We start from the raw sequence: 22617 nt of genomic DNA on the forward strand, positions 1-22617 counted from the left end.
CTGCAATGGTGGTACATAAGTTCCTGCATCGCACTTTATTGTTAATTAATGCTCACAGTATTGCTGGCAGGTCAGTAAACATTTGCCCATTTTACAAGCGAAGCATCAGAGGGACAGAAGCTAAAGCCAAAGCGGGAATGAGTGTCAATCTGGAATGTTAAAATGCAAAAGCTCCGAGGCCCTCACCTGTCATTTGTGACACGTAAAACCCTCAACCCTTTTACAACAAAAAATAAAAATACAAAACCTGCTGTTTAAACAATAATACATTTGAAGGGTTTGGCAGAAACATGATGACCTATGTACAAGATACAGGAAGCAGAGTACTAGAGTGATTAAAGTCTTCCCAATGCTTTTGACTATATGAAAAGCTATAATTTTTTAAAATTATAATTGTAGTACTAGAACACGGTGTATGCAGAATGCAAAAGAATGTATGTTCCTTGATAAAATCCCATGGTTAACTGGCTGAGAAAGAACTTGGCCTGCAAAGAACTGGAGTGTTTTACAAACAAAGGCCAACAAACAAACCAACAAACCATGCACTGGTTATCACCTCAGAACCATCATTTATGTACAATTTCATCGCAACTGTAGGCATGCCCATGACAAAACGGTGCACTTGAGTAGTGCACCCTGCCACTCACACTCACACCTGTCTGTTTCATGCTTGTGAAGAGGAAGTACATTAAGATTTACAGGTATCTTCCTGCTCTCTGAAGTCATAGGAAATTCTGCACAGGTTGTTATTCTAGCAGACAGGGAACAGGATGTGAATTCGATATCAACACAGCAGATAGATCCACTTTTAGGGCTATCAGCATTCAAAGCATGCAAGTAAGTTTACACCCAAGTACACAAAAAGAAAAAGAGGTAGTAAACTAAAAGTTGATAAAACTTTAGCTTCTATTCTTTTTTCCTGGCAAAATAAGATAATATTTAAACTGGAAGCACTGCAAAGTTAATAGTTGTGTATACAACAAGGAAAAAACATAGCTTTTATTTCAGCCTATTATTCTAATGATTTTTTAAGCTTTGTTTTCAGGATGAACTAAGTTTGATCTAAAACTAGATGGAACTACAGATGTAAAACAAAAACAAAGGAATACAGTTACCTGCAGATGTAACCATTTTAACTCTGTAGGCTGACAAGCAGTTAACAGAGCAAAAGAGTTCGGTCTTTCCTAAATTATTTGTGCTCTCTATCATCTCAGCTGAAGATCTCAAAGACTTGCACAGTGCACAGGGTGTGATTTTTGCTGATTTCTGTGGAAAGAATAAAATAAGTCACTCATCTGGAGCTTAAAATTTGTATCAAACCTGCACATTTATGTACTAGAGTGATTAAATATGAGAGCCAGTGTATGTGAAGTTTGATTTCTTATGAAGTTATTGCAGTGTTTATTACTTACAATGTATTTCTTCACTGTAACCTTATGCTCCCTCATGTTTGTTTGTACTCCTTGTTTTATGTCTAGGTTGTAAGCCCGTCTTTTTATGTGTTTAAATAGTACCTAGCATAATAGTTCTGGGGCCTCTAGCCACTGCTGCAACACCAACAATTCCATTCATCTAGTAGCTTTGGTTGGAGTGTCTCAAATATTTTGCTAACGTTAACTTTCAACACACCAGTGAAGTAGGTACGCAATATTGCCATTTTTGCAGATGGAAAGACAAAGGCACAGACAGATGAAGTTACTTGCCATGGGACACAGTCAGTGGCAGGGCTGAGACTAGAGTCAACTACCATCTCCTATCCTTAAAAATGCATTTTGTTCTGTAATCAAGTAATATTGGAATTTTGTGGAAGGACACAAGGGAAAGACAGACTATATACAATGTAAGCATTTAAACTATCAAAGACAAGCAGTTGGTTAGAACTGGTTTATCAGTTGCGATAAATATATTTTGGGCATAAGTTATATACAAGCAATAAAAGATTTATTAACCTTTCATTTTCTTTTTTTTATAAGCTTTGTAAATATTATGGTGGCGCCAGTAAGGTCTCCATAGTTAAGGTTATACTGAGATTCGTACAAACAGAACTAAAATCCCTTTTTTCACTGTTTAATTAATTTGGTTTCTTAATTTGTCCCAACAGCTCTTTGGAAGACAATTTAATTTTCCAGGTCATTTTCTGGATGAAATGTTCCTACTTTTCCAGAACAAACACTTAAAAAAAATCATTTTGAAATTTATCCCCTTTTTCTGACTTATGTAATCTGAATAATGGAACTGCAGGCTCTTCAAATTACATACTGCATGCTTACTCTAGCTACAGTTGAGGGAATTTTTTTCTAAAATAATTAATTTTTTTAGATGCTATTTGTCATAACATTTTTGTTTTAATTATAAATCAAAAGCTCGTGTCTTTAAGAGATACCATTATAATATCAGAGGTAAAGATAAATTAATAGGGAGATATGAATGACCCTATCATTGTCCCCTCCCACATTCCCCTTCACCCAACTCCCTTTACACAGTCATCTCTCCACTCCCACTGGCTCCCCACAACACTGCTTTCTGGAGTTGGAGGAACAGAAGAGGAGAGTGGGGATGTGGGTTTGTTAGAGATGTGAGGGCGCGGAGGGACATCTAAGTCCCACCACTGATTTGCAACTGTACAAGCTGTACAGCTACATTGTCTTAAAAATTTCTTCTAAAAAGGAGACAGGAGATAAAAAATTAAGGGGAAGAAAAAGAAAAAAAAAAACAAACACAGAGGGAGGATGCAAGTGACCAAAACTTAAAATATGCTCAGCCATAGACTGAATTTCTTAAAGTCCTGGGAGAAGGTGAGGGGGGAGGGATTATTTGCATCGTTTGCAGGAACAGAACCTAAGAAATAAAAGAATAAAAAAAGGAAGGCTGGAGGCTGACATTAGTAGAGGACAGTTACAGTTGTGTGGGTGCCTTTGCTATACATTTCTTTAAATTGTTTGATTGCTTAAGTTTAGCCTTAACTAGTTTTTTGGAGTCACATTCCTTTTTTAGAGATAAAAACATTCTTGTGATTTTGTACCCTTCAGTTATTGATATATACTCCCAAAATGTAACACCAGTTAATGGAGATTTTTCTCTGGGAATGTCAAAACAAAATATATACCAGTGATACTGAAACAATTATTTCATAGAGCTAATGGCTTTTAGCTGTAGAGCTATAAAATATTCACTATTCATATTGGAAAGCAACAATTAGCCAGCTATTATTAAAAAAAAAGTTAGTTAAAAGGATCAGAAAGGGCAGTGAATCAAGCAGGGTTGGGAAGAGAGGAAACAAAGCCCCTCAACTCACTGTCATATGAAAATGTTTGAGATACATGTTCGTAACTCATTTATGCAGTACAAATGGGTTTCTCCAATGACATACAACATAAAACTTAAATTTGAAATCATTCTTTCCCAGATTTCTACTGCATAAAGATACATTTTTCTCCCTTTTCCCAGTTCCTTTCCATCTAAGACCTGTTCCTTGCTCTTTCATCCAGGTTTAGGCTACAATTTTCAGCAGTGATCATTGTTTTTGAAGGTACATTTTTGCATCTGCACATCAATTACCTGCAGATACAAATGCCACCATTTAATCAGCCAAGTACCTGATTTGCAGGCAGAGTCAAGTATCTTGACATCTTAATGGTGATACCTGAATGGACAATGCAAAAATGGAGGTTACATTTAAAATATCAGGGCCTTATTATTTATCTTCTATACAGAGCTACAAATCTACAGGGCACCATACTGTGGTAGGTAGGTGTCAAACAGGTAACTGGTTCCTACACTTAAGGACTTACAACCTAAAGACAACAAAACAAGGGGGATAGCCATTAGAGCTTGAGTGTTCAACATAGGGTTCTCTTAGAGACAGGCTTGAGATATAGTTTGGATGTCAATTTGAATTTCTCCAAAGTTGGTGATGTCTGGATATGAGATTTTGGTTCAGGTCTATTTCTAGTTTATCAGAGGTGGAGTCAGAGGAAGCTTAGCATCTGCTGGTAGCCGTTCTAGGCATGCAAGGTAGCATGAAAAAAGGTATGGAGACAAAGTGACATGTTTGAGCAGAGCTTGAGAAATTAAAGGGCAGAGATGTATTCAGGACAGAGTTAATGAGAAGCCTTCAGTTGGTCTATTCTAAAGTCTACCCTTATCAATTAAAGTAACTTCTCAATCGATGGGGCACATGAAGTTTTAGGAGTATCAAAAAAAAAAGTACCTGTTTGTACCCGGTAACACATGTTGAACTGCAGAACTTCTTTGACTGTCCTTCTATTTGAAGAACGTGGCATTGGCCAGAGCCACTGTAACAGTAGCCCCCGCAATTCTCACAGCAGTTCATAGTCAGGTTATTAGCAGAACGGAACTTGGAGAAGCAGGCATCACTGCAGAGTTTGTGTACAACATTCTGATAATTCACTTCATGTCTAATCTAAAAGAATAAAAAGTAAAATAGTTAGTGTCTGAGATATTAAACTGTTCTGATCTGCAGGAAATTCAAACTAGAAAGTAGAAGTTACATATAAATTACCACTGCATTCTTCTGGCACATGCTGCACTTGGTTGAAATGCTGTTAGTATGAATAGTAACAACAGGTTTCCTTTTCAATTCATATGTAGAAAGACATGACTGGCTGCAGAAATCCTTGCTGGAGTTTGTATTGTCAAACTGCGCAGTGATCACATCCTTTGGATTTAGGATCTCTCTATTTAAATTTAAAAAAAAAAAAAAAATTTAAAAGACAGATCAGCTTGATACATCTGTGGACCTTGGCAGACCAAACGCATTCTCTGTAATAGCAGTAGTAAGAGAGTGTGACAGTCTCTCACTCCCATGGGCTTTATTTCAATACAGTAGCCTTTCTCAACTATTAAACCCGCAGAATACACTGTTTAAAAATCTTACTCTCAAATTGCTGACTTTGTAAATCTGAAGGTAACAAATCTGTTATTGAGGAAGTCACAGTGATATAAACAAAGTAGCATTCACTATGAAAAGTGACTTTTGTAACTAAAGATACCACATATGAATAACTCTCCTTGATAATCAGATCCTGCCACAATTAGGCTCAGAGGCTATTCATCTGCCTCAGATTATGGTATATATTACATATTGATGAAAGCTTGAACAGCTACACCCAAAATTTCTCTTGGTTTAGTTTGGAGATAAGGAGACAAAAGAAGATATGGTTTATAGGCATTAAAACTGCTTCTGTAGCAGTAGACAACAAATCCTGGTTCAATGGTACTTTCTTATTCAGAACAGGTTTTTCAATTTATGCCTATAAAGGGCAAAGTTTCTTTTTCCATACCTGACAGGAGTTGTGAGCATCTGATTTAAGTCATGATATCCCCATAACTAGAAACTTATTTCATGCTCAATAATTTCATTTCTTCAGCTCAGCAAGGGTTAGATATTATATAATGAAGTGCCACCTGCGTGCTCTCAGGTGGCTTCTTTGGTCAAAAACTTAATGGACAAAACATAACCTTGCAAAGTGGAGAGACTACTCCTATTGCTAAGTTTGATAAATAGCTTAGAGAGCTAGAATTTGTAGGGAATCTCATGAAATACAAGCTATCAATTACATTCAACTACTAAGCTTGATTTTACTTCATTGACTTTAGTAATGTAATTGTTTTAAGTTGAAGAGCATCTGTTAAATGCATTCTCAAAATATATTTAAAACTTGAAGAAGTCTAATTTTGTATATGATTATTTTTAGAATGGGGGAAGGGGACCAAGTACCTTTTGAGAGGCAAACTTTTATTTCCTGTCGATTTTAACTGGAAAAAAAGAAGGTGTGCATATCAGGGTAAGCGTTTTAAAAAATATATGTAGTTGCATACAACAGCCCATTTGCAGTGACAGAAAACCCAGTTCACACTACCATTTGCAGACAGCTCAATCAGCAGAGGCAGAGAATGAAATGTATTTCTGAAAGGAAAGACTGGTGGTAGAAGTGGATACTGGGGGGCCAGAGGAGGAAGGAAAGGATGTAAAATAGTGATCCCTAACAAGGTAACTTTTCTTCACAAACAAAGCCTTTAATTATTCATCTGAATGTTAGTTATTACTAGAACTAGCTAGAACACTGCTTTACTTTGAGCAGCTTGAGCACGTCTTCTTTGTAGAAGCTGGTGGACGAGAAGCTGGAACAGTGTATCCAGTGAGGCACAGTGTGGAGCAGAAGAGCTGAGTAGAGCCTTTCCTCTGGTACGCCGTTTGTCCCTTCTGGAGGATTTTTTTACAGCCAGAACAGGAAACCCGAATGGCTGTGGTTGGAACTGAAGGCAGCATTTTACTCATGCCAGAGGATGCCACAGCAGGCTGGAAACCTGATGTCAACTGTGGAGCTAGAAAAACAAGAGGAAATATATATTAACAGCCAGTATGTACTGGGTGAAATTCACCCTGTGCAGAAGGCCAGCCTCTGCATTTGAGGGACTAACTGGGATTTCAGTAATGCACAAGCTTTGTCCATACATACGTATATATGCGCCTTGTCCTGGCCTTCTGCACAGGAGCAAATTCCACCCATTGTTATAATTAAATACATACTTTTACACCCCTTCCAGATTTAATTCTCTCTTGGGTTCTGAAATACAAGCATTTTGTAGGTTCCAACTGAAGAGTGTCCAGAGTGTCTAGAAGCTCAACCAGACTTCATTCTGCTGCAGTTAGATAGCAAATGAAAAGCAAGCTAACCCACGGCGTCATTTTTTGAAGTTGAAACATGTGGAAGATTTAATTACATTTGGTCTTTCCTGTTCCTTACCAAGAGGACTGCCACTGACTGAAAATACAGCACTGATCTTCAGCTCCCCTTCCTGAGTTTTTGGCTGCTGGCCGTACTCCTGAACAAAGGGAAAAGGAGACCAAATAAACAAACCTAACAAAAAGTGACATTAAAACAAATGAAAGGACATCAATTCCTTCATAATGTGCTACTAAATACAAGATCCAAGAAACCAAAAAAAAATGAGAACTCTTCATAAACTTCTATGTCAAAAATCAAGGGCCAGAGACATACCAGACATTGTTGCATACAAAAACCATATATATACCCACTGCATTCTCAAAGCTCACATTGGTGTATGCAAATTGTGTAGTGCTGTGTGGAGATTTCATAGCATGAATTGTATGTCCCCTTCATCAGTTATATTTTCAAGACACTTTGATGGCCAAGTCTTAAAACAAATCCATGCTTCTCCCCAAATAATTAGCAGTTATTAGAGAGCTTTTCAGTTACAAAGCATGTTGCAACTTATTGTTCTTGCCCTTGCCTTGTAAAATAGAGGCAAGTACAGTCCTCAATTTACATATGAGAAAACAGAGATTATGGACATGAGGAAGTCACTTAAAGGGAGTAGATGTGGGAACTAAAATGAGGTGTTCCTGTCTTCTATTCAGATCATGCACCCCTACTTGCTCTCTCCAGACATTTAAACCAAACAGCAGCCACCACCCAGAAGCAAGGCACATTCTATATGCAGATTCTAAAGTCTAAAACAATAGTTTCATGGAACTATATAAATGTTTAAACAATTTTCAAAACACACAACACATTCAATGTTCTATAAAGGAATCTACAAGGCAGATAAAGTTTATCCTATTTCCAGGCATGTGGGGGCAGTAAAATCCACATACTGTGTATAATGTCAAGCTTTATAATATTTCTATTGGGGATGGAGGAAATTCCAAACTTCTTTACTAAGACAACTGAGTTACGTCTCTTAGAATTTCCCACAAGAACACCCAGGGATACTAGTTCCCTTTGGGAACTGACGGACTGCAACATTTAAAGTTTCTTCTCTTTTTAAAGTGAAGTTTTATCCGTGTGCACCAGAACAGAGCTTTTTTTTTTTTTTTTAACTATAAAAAAAAACAAAACTGTAAAACAACTGAAAACCACTACAGCTTTTAAGGTTTACAAATCAGCTGTAAATAGACATTTTAACAACTTTAATTATAGTGTTGGCTGCAGGCACTGTTGGTAATGGGAACAGGATCACATCCTGATGTCCATCATGCATGATTCGGTTCTCAGAGAGCAAAATTTCAAAGCAATACAATTGAGCTAAAAATTAGAAAGCATCAGCCTTGAAAATCACTTGCAGCAAAGTCTGCTGTGTATTTCAGACTGAAGAAAAAACACATTCCCAACTTAACAAAGCCAAATTAAGAAAATCCTCACCAGCTTCCACATCCTCAGTAACAAATAAAGATGAATACTACAGCGTTCTTTTACCCAAGTGATTTGTGTGTCTAAGAATTTAAACTTCATATATCTTAGTTTCCAAGTCTTCACTGACATTGATCAATATGACCTTTGATAAGCAAAGGATATCCTGCATTAAGTTCTGCTTTCATAGCCAAACCGTACAGCCTGAAATAAGAATCTGCAAATTATTACACACAAGAATGAATGTTTAAATTACAGTGAACAAAATAAATAAAAAATAAATCAATGTTGTATTCTCCAACCAAACACTGACACAGATACCAACTAGCAAGTCCTAGAGTAAACGAGATTCATGAAATATTTTGTCAAATAATTTGGAATAATACATACACTTGAGAAAAAAAATAATCACAAAATGTTCATGAACTTTGCACAAACAAAATGAGGTGAAATTTGAAAGAATAGTTGTTACAAATGATATTTCCAGCTTTAACCAGTACACAGGAAACTTCTTCTTTACATTTATCTATGAATAACATCTTTGTTCACTTGGACCCAGAAGGCACCATAGTGCAAGTTTATAAAGATTTTAAAAGAAAAATAAATGGAAAGACTAAAAGGGGCAGATAGAGAAGAAAGAGTACAAAAAGGTACAGAAAGAACAAAACAAAAAAATCCACCACTAAACAAAACCACCAAAACACAGGCAGCAGCGTCAATACTATCAGTATTTACAAACCCTAACCTTGTTCTCCTCTTACCTAGAGAATAATTATTCTCACACACACACACACTCTTTTTAAAAGCCTTAGGCAAACACTAATTACCCTATGAGGATGATATTATACCCATATTAGGAATGAGGAAGACTGAGGCATTGTCAAATCAAATGATTTGCTTAAGGCCACAAAACGATCAAGTGACAAAGATAGGTTAGAACTTTTAAAATCCTGCCCATGCCCCCCTGCCACCATATTCAATCCACTAGCCCAGTGGTGCCCAACTTATTACACAGGAGGGCCACATAAACCTACGGAGGGCCACATAAACCTAAGCACAGTCTTGTGTGGGAGGCCAAACAGATTCTACATATTTTAATAAGATTTAAACTCACCTGTACTGATTTATATTTTAAGTTCAGTTTGTTTCGTATGTATTTAGATAGACTAGTGGTTCCCAAACTTGTTCCGCCGCTTGTGCAGGGAAAGCCCCTTGCGGGGTGGGCCGGGCTGTTTACCTGCCATGTCCGCAGGTTCGGCCAATCGCGGTTCCCAGTGGTCGCGGTTCGTTGCTTCAGGCGCAGCAGCAAACCGCGGCCAGTGGGAGCCACGATCAGCCGAACCTGTGGACGTGGCAGGTAAACTGGCCCGGCCCGGCCCGCCAGGGGCTTTCCCTGCACAAGCAACGGAACAAGTTTGGGAACCACTGAGAACGACAATACTGTATATAGAAACAACCTATTTATACATTTGTGTAAACTAAAATGACGACAAAACGCTAATGAATCGGCCATTAGTATATTGTGCTGAAGCAGGCTGCGGGCCTTAGGAAATGCACTGGTGGGCCGTGTATGGCCCACAGGCCGTCGGTTGGGCACCATTGCATTAGACCAATGGTTCTCAACCTTAGAATCATTCAACTTTTTTCCGTATGGTCACAAAAATTTCTATAAAGTTCAAGAAAGCATTTAAGCATACACTTAAATGTTCCTATAACTGAAGTCAAGTCAATGGGAGTTAAGCATGTGGCTAACTGCTTTTGTGAATCAAGGCCTCTACGGGTATGTCTACACAGGGATAAAAGACCCAGGGCACAGCTGCAGCTGGCCTGGGCTCATCGGACTCAGGCTCTGGGGTTGAAAATACTACTATGTAGACGTTTGGGATTGGGCCCCACAAGCCTGAGCCAGCTGATCTGGGCCACCCACAGGTTTTTTATCCCCATGTAGACAATCCCTAAGCTCTATTTCCAAAAAATTGTTTCTAGCCTTTATGCTTATGAAGGTAATCTTTCAGATGTAAACAGCAGATGTAGTCTATTTTTATATACTGCTAAGGTGTGACAATTCACAAAATAGTCAATAAAAACCATGAATTATACTTTAGATTTTTTAAACATGACATTGCCATGGGCTGGACCGAAGTGTCTACTTTAGCCACAAATGACATCATAAACTTATATGCAGTGCTATGGTTTTAAAAAATTATGTATTACGGCATTTTTGTTTTTACCTAACAAACAGTATGAAACATTCTGGGATACGGGGTCATGGGAGGAAAAAAGCTGTTTGGTTTTGGGACTGGGGCTAGTAAAAGACAGAGAATCCCTGCACTAAGATGTACTGCCTGTAGGACTAAGCTTCAACCAACAACCAAGCGCAAGATTTAATTCATACCCAGTTTACAGGACTGGGTGTAAGGAACCAGAATATAAGAAGTAGCGGCAGCCTTACCTCAGCGTTATCAGGTTCGTCTTTAATTTTGTCTAACAGTCCCTGCTGTGGTGCTATCGCTTTATCATATTCATCATCCAAAGGCTCTTCCTTAATTCTAATATTTGATGCAAAGGAATTCCCCAGCTCCTGACCAATGGATTCCTTACTCGCAAACAGGTAGCTAGACTCCTGAAGCACAATAATATGGAAAAGAATGACACAATATCCAACGTTTAGATGACCATTTCCTGTATGTCTGTAACTATTCCCTTCCCTCTTCAAATGCTTTGGCTCTTGTGAACAAAGCAACAGACACTTAAAACCGGCAGGCTCTACAAATCTAGGATGAAATCACAGCCTTGCTGAAGTCAATGGTAAAACTCCCACAGACTTCAGTAGGGTCAGGATTTCATCTATTAAGCAGTTTTTCCACATAAGAACGGCAGTACTCGGTCAGACCAAAGGTCCATCGGCCCAGTACCCTCTCCTCTGACAGCGGACAATGCCAGGTGAGCCAGAGGAAACGAACAGAACAGGTAATCATTAAGTGATCCTTTCCATCGCTAGTCCCAGCTTCGAGCAAACGGCACGGGGCACTGCAGAAGAGCTCACCACACAGGGACCACTTGTGTAGTAGTTGGTCTCTAAATGATGTGTACAGCAACTTTACTATCAAGGGCCCCCATCCAAAGAGGGTGGGAAAAATTAAAATAATCTGCATTTGATCTTTCAAAGTAGTAAAAATGTATATGGAGACAAACTGCAAATATTTTTTAAAAATTCAGTTTTAAAGTTACACTCACACATAAAACAGTTATTTGGAAATACCCAAAACAAATACATTTTGCTATACCAAAAAAAACCCCTGAGAGATCCATAACTTACCCTGAAGTTAGTTTCTGGAATCTGTGGTGCTAACTGTGTCCGTAACGTTTCTTCTACTTGATTAGTAACTGGGGAAAATGTATATTAAAGTGAATACAATTCTTAGACAAAACTGCTTCAAATCTGTCTTGGGTCTCTGAATATCTCCAATGTATTATAATCAAACTTCTCCTTCTCTTCCTTCCCAAAGCAGGTCGAATATAATGCTCAAGCAGAATTAAGATTTTTGTTCTTCGATTAGACAATTTATTTCCCCACATCAGTGAAATGGTCATAAAATTCTGAATTCTCCCTGTGGGTTATTTGCATCCGAATGAACTCTGAGGATCCTGCCATGTTTCTGCATTTACATTTATATCTGGCTATTGATTTTTTCAAAACAAGGAAACAAAAACAACTCATCTATTTCTTGCTTTTCTGCCCCTTTCCCTCACTCCATAAGCACTAGCAGCTAATACATGATGAGATGTATTCAGTGCATGCTCTTTGTAAAATGTTCAAAGATACTGCATTTGTTACATAAGTCTAGCAAGTTTGTGAACATTTATTATAGTTGTCACAGTTAGTGGCCACTTTACTCAAGGTTGCAAAAAGAGTTTCTGAGAGTTTCAACTTTAAGCTCATCATAATTTTCCAAAATATGCCCCTCTGGGACAGAAATATTTTGTGATTCAGACATAAACTGAGATTGTAAGACATTGATTTTAAAATACTTGTAGAGTTACAAGCCTTTGAAAATGCAGGATTGGGTATGCACAGCAGTAAATACCCGAGATGTAAATTGTGCAGAACACTAAAAGGCAGCAATCAGAAACCTCTCATTCCAGGACCAGTCTTACAGCCTACTTTCTCCCCATTCCCAGAGATTTCTGAACATGATTAGATCATATGTTACTTCAGCTTGTTTTGTTACTGTCAAGCTTTGCATCCCACACTGTACTGAGGCTTCCAGAGCCTGGGAAGTTTGAAATAGGTGCATGGGTAGCAGGACCACTAGACCACTTTCAGGCTCCCTTGACTGAGGAGAGGATCCCCAGGCATCCCTTTGGCCCTGTCCATGATGGTTGGAGAGAGAGTCCAAGAAGCAAATTCCTTGTTCCAGTAGAGAGAGTGTCTCAAAGCTGCTCTCTAGCTGACTTCTTGAAGGCACTAGTGTAGCTCTAATAAACCTTCCCCCATTGCCACTATGAAAGGCACATTCCTTGAACGGCACACATATTAATAGCATGCATTTCACAGAAGTATCAGTGCATTACTGACAAACTTTTAAAGACAAAAATCACGGAAGAGAAAAATGGAAGTATAAAGAGACTGCAAAGAACATGATCACAATCACAGTAAGAAAGTTTAAGGTGACATTGAGCTCACTTAATAAAGCCTCAATTAACAGGGTTTAGGTTGAGATATTCCGAAGAAGGCTAAGGGAGTCAAGCACCCAATGCCTAAAGGCTAGAATTTTCAGAAGAGCCTAAATACATAATTTATAAAATATGCATTTGTCATATTTCAAGGTTTAATGTAAAATACTTTCCCTGCATTCAAGTGGACACATTACCCTCCCCAAGATAATGAGTTACCTAACTAACTCTATGAGTGGTCTGTATCTAGTTCTCTTTTTCCCCTCTCCTGAGCTGTTATTTCTGTGGGTTAAACTGTTACCTGCTTTATCAAGGAAACTGCTTTTCAATCTGGAATCCAACTCTTTAGGAATTTTTTCCAAACGTTTTTCACGTTCTTGGAAAGGTCCTTCTCTGCTTTTCTCTTTTGTTGAAAAAGTCTCTTTACCATTATCTCTTGCTATGCTAAAATCCTTCCGAATGGGTTTAAATATAGGGCCCTGGTCACATGATGAAGTTATGTCCTTTTGGATTGCATTTTGTATTTGCAATTCTTTTTCACTGTCCAATTCGTGTTCTGTAACTCTCTTTCCATCCTCCAGGTTATCTTCAGTGTGAATCGTAGAAGGGAGACTGTCTTTTGGAGTAAAATTTTGATCGTCCTCATTGTCACTCCCAACAACTGGAATCCCTGCAAGATCTCCCGAGTTCAGAAAATAATCATCTTCATCCAGCAGTGAGTTTTCAGATCCCGTTCGATTCTGCATTTCATAGGATATGCTTTCAAGGGCAGGTATTAAATTGTGATCCGTGTCCTCAGACATTTCTGCATCCAGAATATCACCACCTATGAATAAGGAAAAAGAGTGTTCAAAAACCACCATGTTTGGGTTTAACAGAGAATATGCGTACAGCATTAAACTTTAGCTTACTCATAAATACACACATAAATAAAAGAAGCACTTACATTTCTCTGTAATGTCAAAAACTGCATTAGATTTGTCTTCAAACTGTAAGAAGGAAAGCATTACATGATTATCCATGGCAAGTGTGATGTACTGTGGTGTAACTTACCCTACAACAAAATTCACAACCCACCACCACCAAAATTGTCAATACAAGATTTTGTAAATTAGGATTACTCTATTCTGCAATATAACTGATTAGAAGTTGCAAAGTGACATTTATTGTAGCTGCTTTAGTAGTATACAGAAAAGCACAGCTATGGAGTTTTAGAAATAATACTGCCTCACTTAAGGGTAAAAAACCCCCCAATTTAGTTTAATCTCCACCCCACCCCAAAAAAAAACACAACAAAAAAAACCCACACACCCAAATAAGTAAAGATCAGGGATTCCACCCAACGGAAACTAAGGCCTAATGTAGTCCAAATTAGCCTTTGTCATACCCAAATACTAAGGTGACCAGCACACTATGAATACAGAGACCACAGCACACAGAACTTCCATTGACCTTATGGGCTGCATAACCATAACGGATACTCTTGCCATTTGGCCAGGGAATCTTCCCTTTTCCGTAACACACATATAAGGTAACACCTTATTTCCCAAGAGTTTTGACAGTGCATGAGAGTAAGGGACAGAACTGAAAAGTGCTTGTTTTTATGTATTGTACGGAACATGTGTTTTCATTATACATTCCCTGATAGATGTTAACATTGATAGCATCCTTTGAGGCTTTTCAAAGCAAGAATGTCCACCAAGGAGAACCAGAATGTTCAACAGCATTATTACTATTTCTTCTGGTGACATATCTTTCCTTTCAGTGGAAATCGTAAAGCTTCCTTTTTAAGTCATATCTGCTTTCTGAAGGCAACTGTAAGAGGTAAAGAAGTTAAACTTCCCATCGAGGCTAGAATAATCTTTGCCTTCCTCATCTGGAGCACAAGATAAGATTAGACAAACAGACATCCCCTTAGGTAATGTGTAGCTCCTGGAAGGTTTGAGCTTTCTTACTGTTGCAAAAAGGAGGACTTGTGGCATCTTAGAGACTAACAAATTTATTTGAGCACAAGCTTTCGTGAGCTACAGCTCACTTCATTGAATGCATTAATTTGGTAGTCTGGTGAGATGCAAATCTCAGGCTGGTCTGTGGGCCCAATTCTCTTCTCAATTACACGAGTGTAAATCAGGAGTATTTCCACTGAAGTGAACAGAGTTACATTAGTGTAAAAATCACTGTGAGAATAAAATCAGGATCTATAAATCCAGAACTCTTCCTAGCGCTGGTACCTAGATATTGAGAACTCAAGAGAGAAGGATGCAATACTGGAAGTATCCCTGGTAGCAGATTCTCAGTAGGCACTTGCTGCCATTTCCCCAGGGTGTGCAGGTATGTAGCCATACTGGAAGTCTCCTGTAAGAGGTTCAGTTCTACATCCAGATCCAGTAGCAATGTTTTCACTCTTCTTCATGAGGACAAAGAACATACTAGAGAAAACTTGCTAGTGAGGCATTTTAAGTTTCCAATGGAGGTGAGACATTAGATCAAACTCATTCTCCTTCTTGAGTTGCATTAAAATCTTAAGTGATTCTTGAGCTCTTGAGCAGCTCTGAGAACTATTTCTTAGGATCCACCATAGCCTTTGGTAGTCATCTTACACGTGTTCAGAATCTAGCTCTTTTTCCTCCTCTCCAGGTCCCATACGTGCTGGCAAAGTGCTGAAGTCCTGTAGTTCCTGGAGGCTAGAGTGCTAGAACCCTAATTACTTCTGCTCCATGGAGGGGATTCAGAACCATAAAATGTTAGAGATGAAGAAGGGGCCAGAGAGATATTTGCTTTATGGCAGATTTGCAGGATGTGTCCTTTATGGAATTCAAAACTTTGCCATGATCAATTTGACAAGGAATCAGACGATAATGGAGTCTACATGGAGGATGCTGAAGCTGGAAAGTTGTACCTCAAGAACACATCAATTTTTCCATCCTTGAAGTCTTTTGGAAAGAAATCACTGTTAAAGAGACATTTATCCTGTAGAGGACCTCTCTAACTTGGGCACTTTCACATAGTACTGTACAATCCTTTGTCACTTTATAGAAACTGAGAGATCCTGTGAATTGTCACCTGTAAGTTTTGCCCCTTCAATAAACTAACTGCTTCATTCAGGGAAATGAGAGGTTCAACTTAGATTGTAAACAATAAGTGTTTGTACAGCACCTAGCATTATGGGACTTTAGGCGCCAACATACAATACCATGTTCCTTCTCTGAACAGGCAGAAAAATATTTGCAATTTAGACGGCTTGGAATGGCTCTTTAAAGTGTTTACCACATTTTCAACCATCAGATTATTCTTGAAGGAAAAACCTGTTTTGGATTTGTCTCTTTCCTCTATGGAGCTGTCAGAATGAGAGGTGATGTGTACGTTTTCCTTGGGCGTTAGTAGATCCTTTTGGATTTATTCTTTTTACAGGATTCAAGGCATACATGAAAACATGAATAGATCACTAGTGTGTTTTTATTTCTACTTTGTTTTACCCTGCTGGCAACCATTGAAGGCCCTAGTTTTATATACAGTATATCACACAATCCACCTTAGAATTAAATATCCTTCTTGATAGGTTCCCTTCTTGGGACTCTTAGCAGACTTGGAGGAGCCTTCAACCACAGCAGGAACAAGGAGTAATTGACCTGGGAAAGACATACTGGAGTGTAACTACTTAGGTCAAGGCAGAAGCAAGAACTGAGAACAGAGGTACCAAGTCTGGATGTGTTGGAGAAACTTCTCTGCCTATTGCCAATAAGGCCAACTATAAAGCTTCAGAAAATAGGGACTATAATACTTGATCAGTCTACCTAGTCCAGTATACAGTTTCTGACAGTGGCCAGCACCGAAACCCTCAGGTGCAAAAATCCTCAAAATGGACAACTCAATGACCAGCCTATTGCGACTGGGGAAAACATCCCCTATCAATCAGTGGTTTAATTATACACTGAAGGGTGAGGGTTTATATCCCTTTTTTCCCCTCTAATTAATGTAACTGTGGATATTCTCACTACTCATATATATTTCTAATCCATTTTTTAATCCCATTAAACTCTATGTCTCCATGTTATCTCATGGAAGTAACTTCCATGTTTATACATTTTGTTGTAACAAATAATTATCTTTTAGCAGTTTTGAATTTGTTGCTTTCAATTTCTTTGGGTGCCCCCACCATTCTTGTATTACGAGAAAGGGTAAATAAGAATGCCCAACTGGCCTTCTCTATACCTTCTTTACTTTGTATACTTTTATCATTCTATCTCTTCATTGTCATCTCTCTAAGAAGTCCCAATATTTCCTCACATGGAAGTCTTTCCATGCCCCAAACAAATGTCCTCTATTTCTGAATGCCCTCTATTTATTCTGCTCTAGCCTTTTAGAAGGTGCCAAGAAATGAACAAAGTATTCCAAGTGTGGATATATATTTGACTTATACAATGATATTAAACATATTTTTCTATCCCATTCCTTATGCATCCCAATATTGTTTAGTTTAAACAAAAAACACTCCTGAATATTGAACAGAAATTTTCACTGAACTTCCAAGGAAACCCTAATAATGGCGTAGCCCCAACTTGTTGGGGAGCAGCCCTGGTTCTTGAACTATCCAATCTCCCTTAAGTCTATCTAAGCTTCTGCTCTTCTTTACCATCACACTGTTGCATTGAAGGAACAGACCCCAAGAGCCATTTGGAGGTAGGGGCTCAAATTGCTCAGATTGTCTCCGGAAGAGGTACCTACCTCTTCCTATGGGCATAAAAAGACAACTTCCTTCATTTTTTCTGCACTGAATAAGTACCGAGCAAGTACAGCACCTGCATTCTCCTTTTTCCCTTTTCAGCCATCCCCCAAAACTTCTCTGACCTTCCAAAGTTGAGGCTAGACTGCCTAGTTTTCTAAGGGCAGAACCCTGTGACATGAACTCCCACAGAAGTCTTTGAAGGTTGAGAGTTCTGAGCACCACACATCATCAAGACCTAAAAACATAAGTCTGCAGATTGGCTATTGCTTTTTCAAAAAAGGCAGATGTTTTGCTTGTCATAGTGCAATCTTAGGCGGCTCACCCTTCAAGTGTCTGCTCTACCACTAGTGTAGCTCTGATGAGTGGAGCACAATTTCGTTCTAGAAAATTTTAGGAGAAAAATAATATAGTCCTATAGTTGCATAACTGGAACAAAGAGCTAGCTTCAGAGTTTGAGGTTATTTTCATATACAAAATAGTACGTAAGTGTACAGAGCAATTTCTCACAGCACAGTATCCTACTGATTACAAGAAGCAGTACACAGCTACTCTACACGGGGATGAGAACATAGCCATCTTATAGGAAACAGAAAAAGTCAATATCCAAAACCAAAGTGTTGTTGCACTGAGTAATATAGGGACACTAAAATAGCAGGGTTTTTATAAATTACCATATTATGCTAATACAGATGTTCTGGTGTGATATTATAAGTAGACTCACAACAACTGCAATTAACAAACAAGAGGAGGCGGGAGGAAAGTTTTTCCCCATAAAAAGCTGCTTGACCTGCACTGTCCCAAAGCAGAGTTTAAGGAAGCTAGCTGCAAAAATTAGCAATAAAATAAGATAAATGAGTGTTCTTGCTACTCACATTACTACATCACTTTGTACTCCTGACTTGACTGCACATAGGTTTTAAGAGACAACAGGACAATTGACACACTCCTTACCAGTGGATCATAATACCCTCACACTAGTTACCACAGGCCTTATTGGGTGCTTCTGCATGTAGTCTTATCCCTTTAAATTGTATACATACTGGAAAAAATGCTGCGTTGCATTTAAGGCAATGTTCTGATCCTCTCTCTGACTACAATACTTCACGGTAGCTCTACTGTAAGATCTACAGCTCCAGTCAACATGAGAAAATTGTTAGTCCATACCACTTTAAATTCTTCTGAACACTGCCTTCACTTTGCCCTAGTTTGGTCTCCTTACATCACTGGCAATGTGTTTTAGTGATCCAAGTATGGAACTGGAGTCCAGGAATTCTCATCATGGCTCAACTGCTGACCCACTGCATTACTCTGAGAAAGTTAATTTGAACATTGCACCTCAGTTTCCCAAACTAGCGTGAGGATGCCAGTACTTCACGAAGATGTTGTGAGGATCACTTAATATTGGTAAAGCTATTTAAACATGCAAGTTGCTATATAAGTAGCAAGTATTATTTTGGAAACCAGATCCTACTGCTTATAGGTCTGATCTTGCTGAGCACCTTCAACCCCTATTCAAGTCGGTGGGAATTGGGGGCACTCTGCATATCACAAGTATCCCACATATTGCAGGGCAGAGCTCCATGTACTGTATCTATCACCCACACTTCTTTATGATGCACATTTGTTATAGCTAGAAGGACCTGGAAGAAGATGGAGCACACCAAGCTCCAATAGTCTGTGCCTGATGTTCCAAGTGTATTTCCAAAAGTGATCTTAATAAATTGAGGCAAGATATAGGATTACTGCACCACTTTGCTAGCCAAAGAGTATTTTTCTAAGTGAGGATGTTTTATTTTGCTATGTATTCATGTCACATCATTTCTATAAAGTGCACTTAGTGTGATAGGTATGCTTATGACAGCTAAATTCTGAAACTAGCAAAAGTTATGTGTTGCTATTTTTCATAATGGAGATGTTTTAGAAGAATATGGATTTTAAGTATTTTCTCAAGTTTGAAGATTACATTATCTTGTATTCTGCATATCCAAAGTGCTCTTCAGCTGTGCACACAAGAAGCCTGCTTAAGTGTTAGCTTGTCTAAAGAAAATAAGGCTTTTGATAAGCTGGGCACCAAAATATTTAGCAGAATTGTCAGATTAATTGAAGTAAATCCGATATGTTGTGCTTTAGTTTAATTCTTCCTTTTAAGCCTAAGCATCTAAAAAACCACACTGCTGTGTAAAATGTATTTTACTCAAGTTGCAAGGCACATCAGAATTATTAGACACTAGAAAACTCACCACCAGCCCCATTTTTTGCCTGGCATAGGTGACAGAAGGGCATTAACTGTAGTTTAGTATTAAACACTTTAATTTGAAATAATTAAAAACTTGTTCATAATTACAATGTCATTCAAAATGGCAACAACATCCATAAACCAAACATTTAACTAATAATTATTTTTGTGTAATACAAAGAGTAAGGCTGCCTTGAGGCTGGCAATTTCATTTTTTATGCAAAACAGGTAAGTATAACATTTTTTAAAAACAAACCATTAAGTTCCCTCCCTTGTTCCTTTGTAACAATCCCTTGGAAGCTTGAAATATTTTTTCCCTTCACAGTTTTTCACCACATAGGTTTTAGGGCTGATTATAGGCAGGGATGCTAGGTCAACTGTAATATATATTTTTTAAATCACAGATTCCACAGTTTCCTACCTCCTATGCAGTTTCCCATGTGCGCACACACCACAGCCACATCGCTTTGGAAAACAGAAAACTTTTACAGAAGACAGAATTTTTTTTAAAAAAAGGTCATTCAAAATGTAATTAATATTCCTGAACCCAGGTATAACGAGGTCAGGAAGTGCTCCCTGACCCTTGGTGCATGACATCACTGGAGGGTTGTTAGGCATTCAGCCAATCACATTGCCCCTCCTAGATTTGAAACCTGTACAACACAAATAGTTAAAATTAATCAGTGGGCCATTCTTAGGGCTCCTTTTGCAGAATAACAGAGAGACCAATTGATTCATACCTTCAAACACCTAGAGAGTGAGGAGAGCAGAGGGTAACAAAGAGCCAGCCTGCTGCAAATACCTGCTACAGGAAAAGAAGCACTTCAACAGGAAGAGAACCCCTAGAGGTCAGAAGAGCCATAGAGATCTGTGAATAAGAGAGCCACAGAGTAGTGCATTAAAGACTGCTATTTAATTCTACAGAGCCCCCTAGCAGCTTCAGCAGTTTCAGCTGCCTGTAGCTAGCGTCTTATTTCTGCCATTCAGTTGCAGTGGGTGTGTAATGTATTTCTGTGTTATTTCTGGAGATAGTTGAAAAAAAGTTTTGCTATAACATGTCTCTGGAATTTTAATTTCTACTACACTGTAAGCATTTTTAGATACAAATCTATTCTGAAACAGAAAAAAAAATACAACTAAATTTAAATTTAATAATGGGGAAGTATCAACAAGACCCTATCATTTCTCCACATGTATTGGGGGGGGAGGGGGGAATATATATGGGTTGTCACTGAACTTGTCAATCTACTTTTTAAGTCAAAGAAACTGCATTACAACATGCATTTTAGAGAATAATTGCCAAGTACATAGAAGTACTAATACTGTGAGATGTACCCTTTAAAATCAGTGGGACTGTAAATACTCAACAACTCATAGGATTGGGCCCAGATTTTTTTAAAATCAAGATTTTAGCCTAACCTTGATAATGTCCCTTTAATTACAGTTATTTTTTTCTTTTTAAGCATAGGCAATTCCTAACAATTCTACATACATGTTAAAAAATACCAAGGAAGACATTTTTCTGTTTCGTATTGCTTCTGACCTTGTTATTCACGATAAAATGTAAAGCTATGCTTCATCCAAGGTTAATAGGCCACCTAAGCACCAAAATAAAAATTCTCAAAATATCCTTAATAGATTAACAGTGAGTTGCTAGCATCTTTACCCAAGCATCTAGGCTCCTACTATACATGAAGCCTGACCCTACATTATGCTGATGGCATCACCCCCACCCACCCAGAAATCTCAGTTGCAGATTGCAACAAAGCTATAGGAGGTCAGGCAAATGGTTTCCTCACATGCATACACACACTTTATTGCATATTTTTGAAAATTATTTGGTACTCGTAGTTTGTAACCAATAAAAGCAGAAGGGGCTCCTACTCCCATAAAAAAAATCCTCACCAAAAAAATGCAATAATGGGGGGAAACCTTCCTACCTGGCCCAATGGCCCCCAATAGGAAGGCTGTGGTTTGCAGCAGTTTTGTGCTGGTTGCAAAACCACCAGCCTGGTGCACATGGAGCGGAAGCCTGCCAATCTAGATGCCTGGAACCTACAACCATTTAAACAAAACAAAACAAAAAAAAAGGGGGGTGGGGGGAAGCGGGCAAGAGGAATTGGGGGGGTTACATCAGTTACATGCTGAACATCCTTCCTCCTCCTGCCATTTAAGTCATTATACACACATCCCCCAAATCCATGGATTGTGGTGAAACACATCTGCAACTCACGTTTAATTTTAGAAGAATTATACCGGTGTAAATCAGGAGGAACTTCACTGAAGTCAGAGTTACAATGGTATAAAACCAGGATGAAATCAAAATCAGTCCCTATACATTTTATCAGCAAATGTTACTGATGTGATATTCATTAGATGAAATATTCCAAACCAAGTTTCACTTTACATATTTTATTAACCCATTAGAATGTTTGTATTTTCCAGACTGAAAGTGTATGCTTAGAAGAATTTGTCCGCAGCTTCTAAAAAGTTAACATTTCCTCAGTTAGGAGATTCTATCCTGCAAGGTGCTGGAGAGCCCTTTGCTCCCATTTAACTCAATGTGAGTTGAGGAGGTCACTCAGTAACTCACAGGATTGAGGTTTTGATCACGTCATAAAAAAACAAAAACCGTGCGTTTAAATTAATACAGCCAACTGACAATGATGACTACAAATATACTGTTTGGGGCCAGAGGACCAGCATACCAGAATCTAAGAGTCACACTTTCCTTTACTCAGTGTATCTCCCAAGAGGTTAACTAGTTAACCACACTAACAATTGTTTTGTCAGAAATTATA

The 22617-nt window shown here is 38.4% G+C and overlaps 1 protein-coding gene across 8 annotated transcripts in view; it reads right to left on the minus strand.

Annotated features, from left to right (window-relative positions):
- The window catches only part of LOC125624886 (zinc finger MYM-type protein 4), a 63893-nt gene that overhangs the window by 22742 nt on the left and 18534 nt on the right, over positions 1-22617 (minus strand). For 5 of the 8 annotated variants that reach the window (XM_075121355.1, XM_075121354.1, XM_075121356.1 and 2 more), the window contains 9 exons: positions 13801-13843; positions 13156-13680; positions 11497-11564; positions 10630-10800; positions 6771-6849; positions 6096-6348; positions 4523-4697; positions 4211-4423; positions 1116-1266 (listed from right to left, as the gene is read on the minus strand). In XM_075121355.1, the coding sequence (XP_074977456.1) occupies positions 1116-1266; positions 4211-4423; positions 4523-4697; positions 6096-6348; positions 6771-6849; positions 10630-10800; positions 11497-11564; positions 13156-13657 (1612 nt within the window). In that variant the 5' untranslated portion in view covers positions 13658-13680; positions 13801-13843. Of the gene's footprint in view, positions 1-1115; positions 1267-4210; positions 4424-4522; positions 4698-6095; positions 6349-6770; positions 6850-10629; positions 10801-11496; positions 11565-13155; positions 13681-13800; positions 13844-16386; positions 16405-20237; positions 20435-20556; positions 20685-22617 lie in introns of those variants that run through there. The other 3 variants (XM_048826222.2, XM_048826224.2, XM_048826223.2) reach the window with 3 other exon arrangements.

The sequence above is a fragment of the Caretta caretta genome, chromosome 19 (genome assembly GCF_965140235.1).
Source record: "Caretta caretta isolate rCarCar2 chromosome 19, rCarCar1.hap1, whole genome shotgun sequence".
Lineage (NCBI taxonomy): Eukaryota > Metazoa > Chordata > Testudines > Cheloniidae > Caretta > Caretta caretta.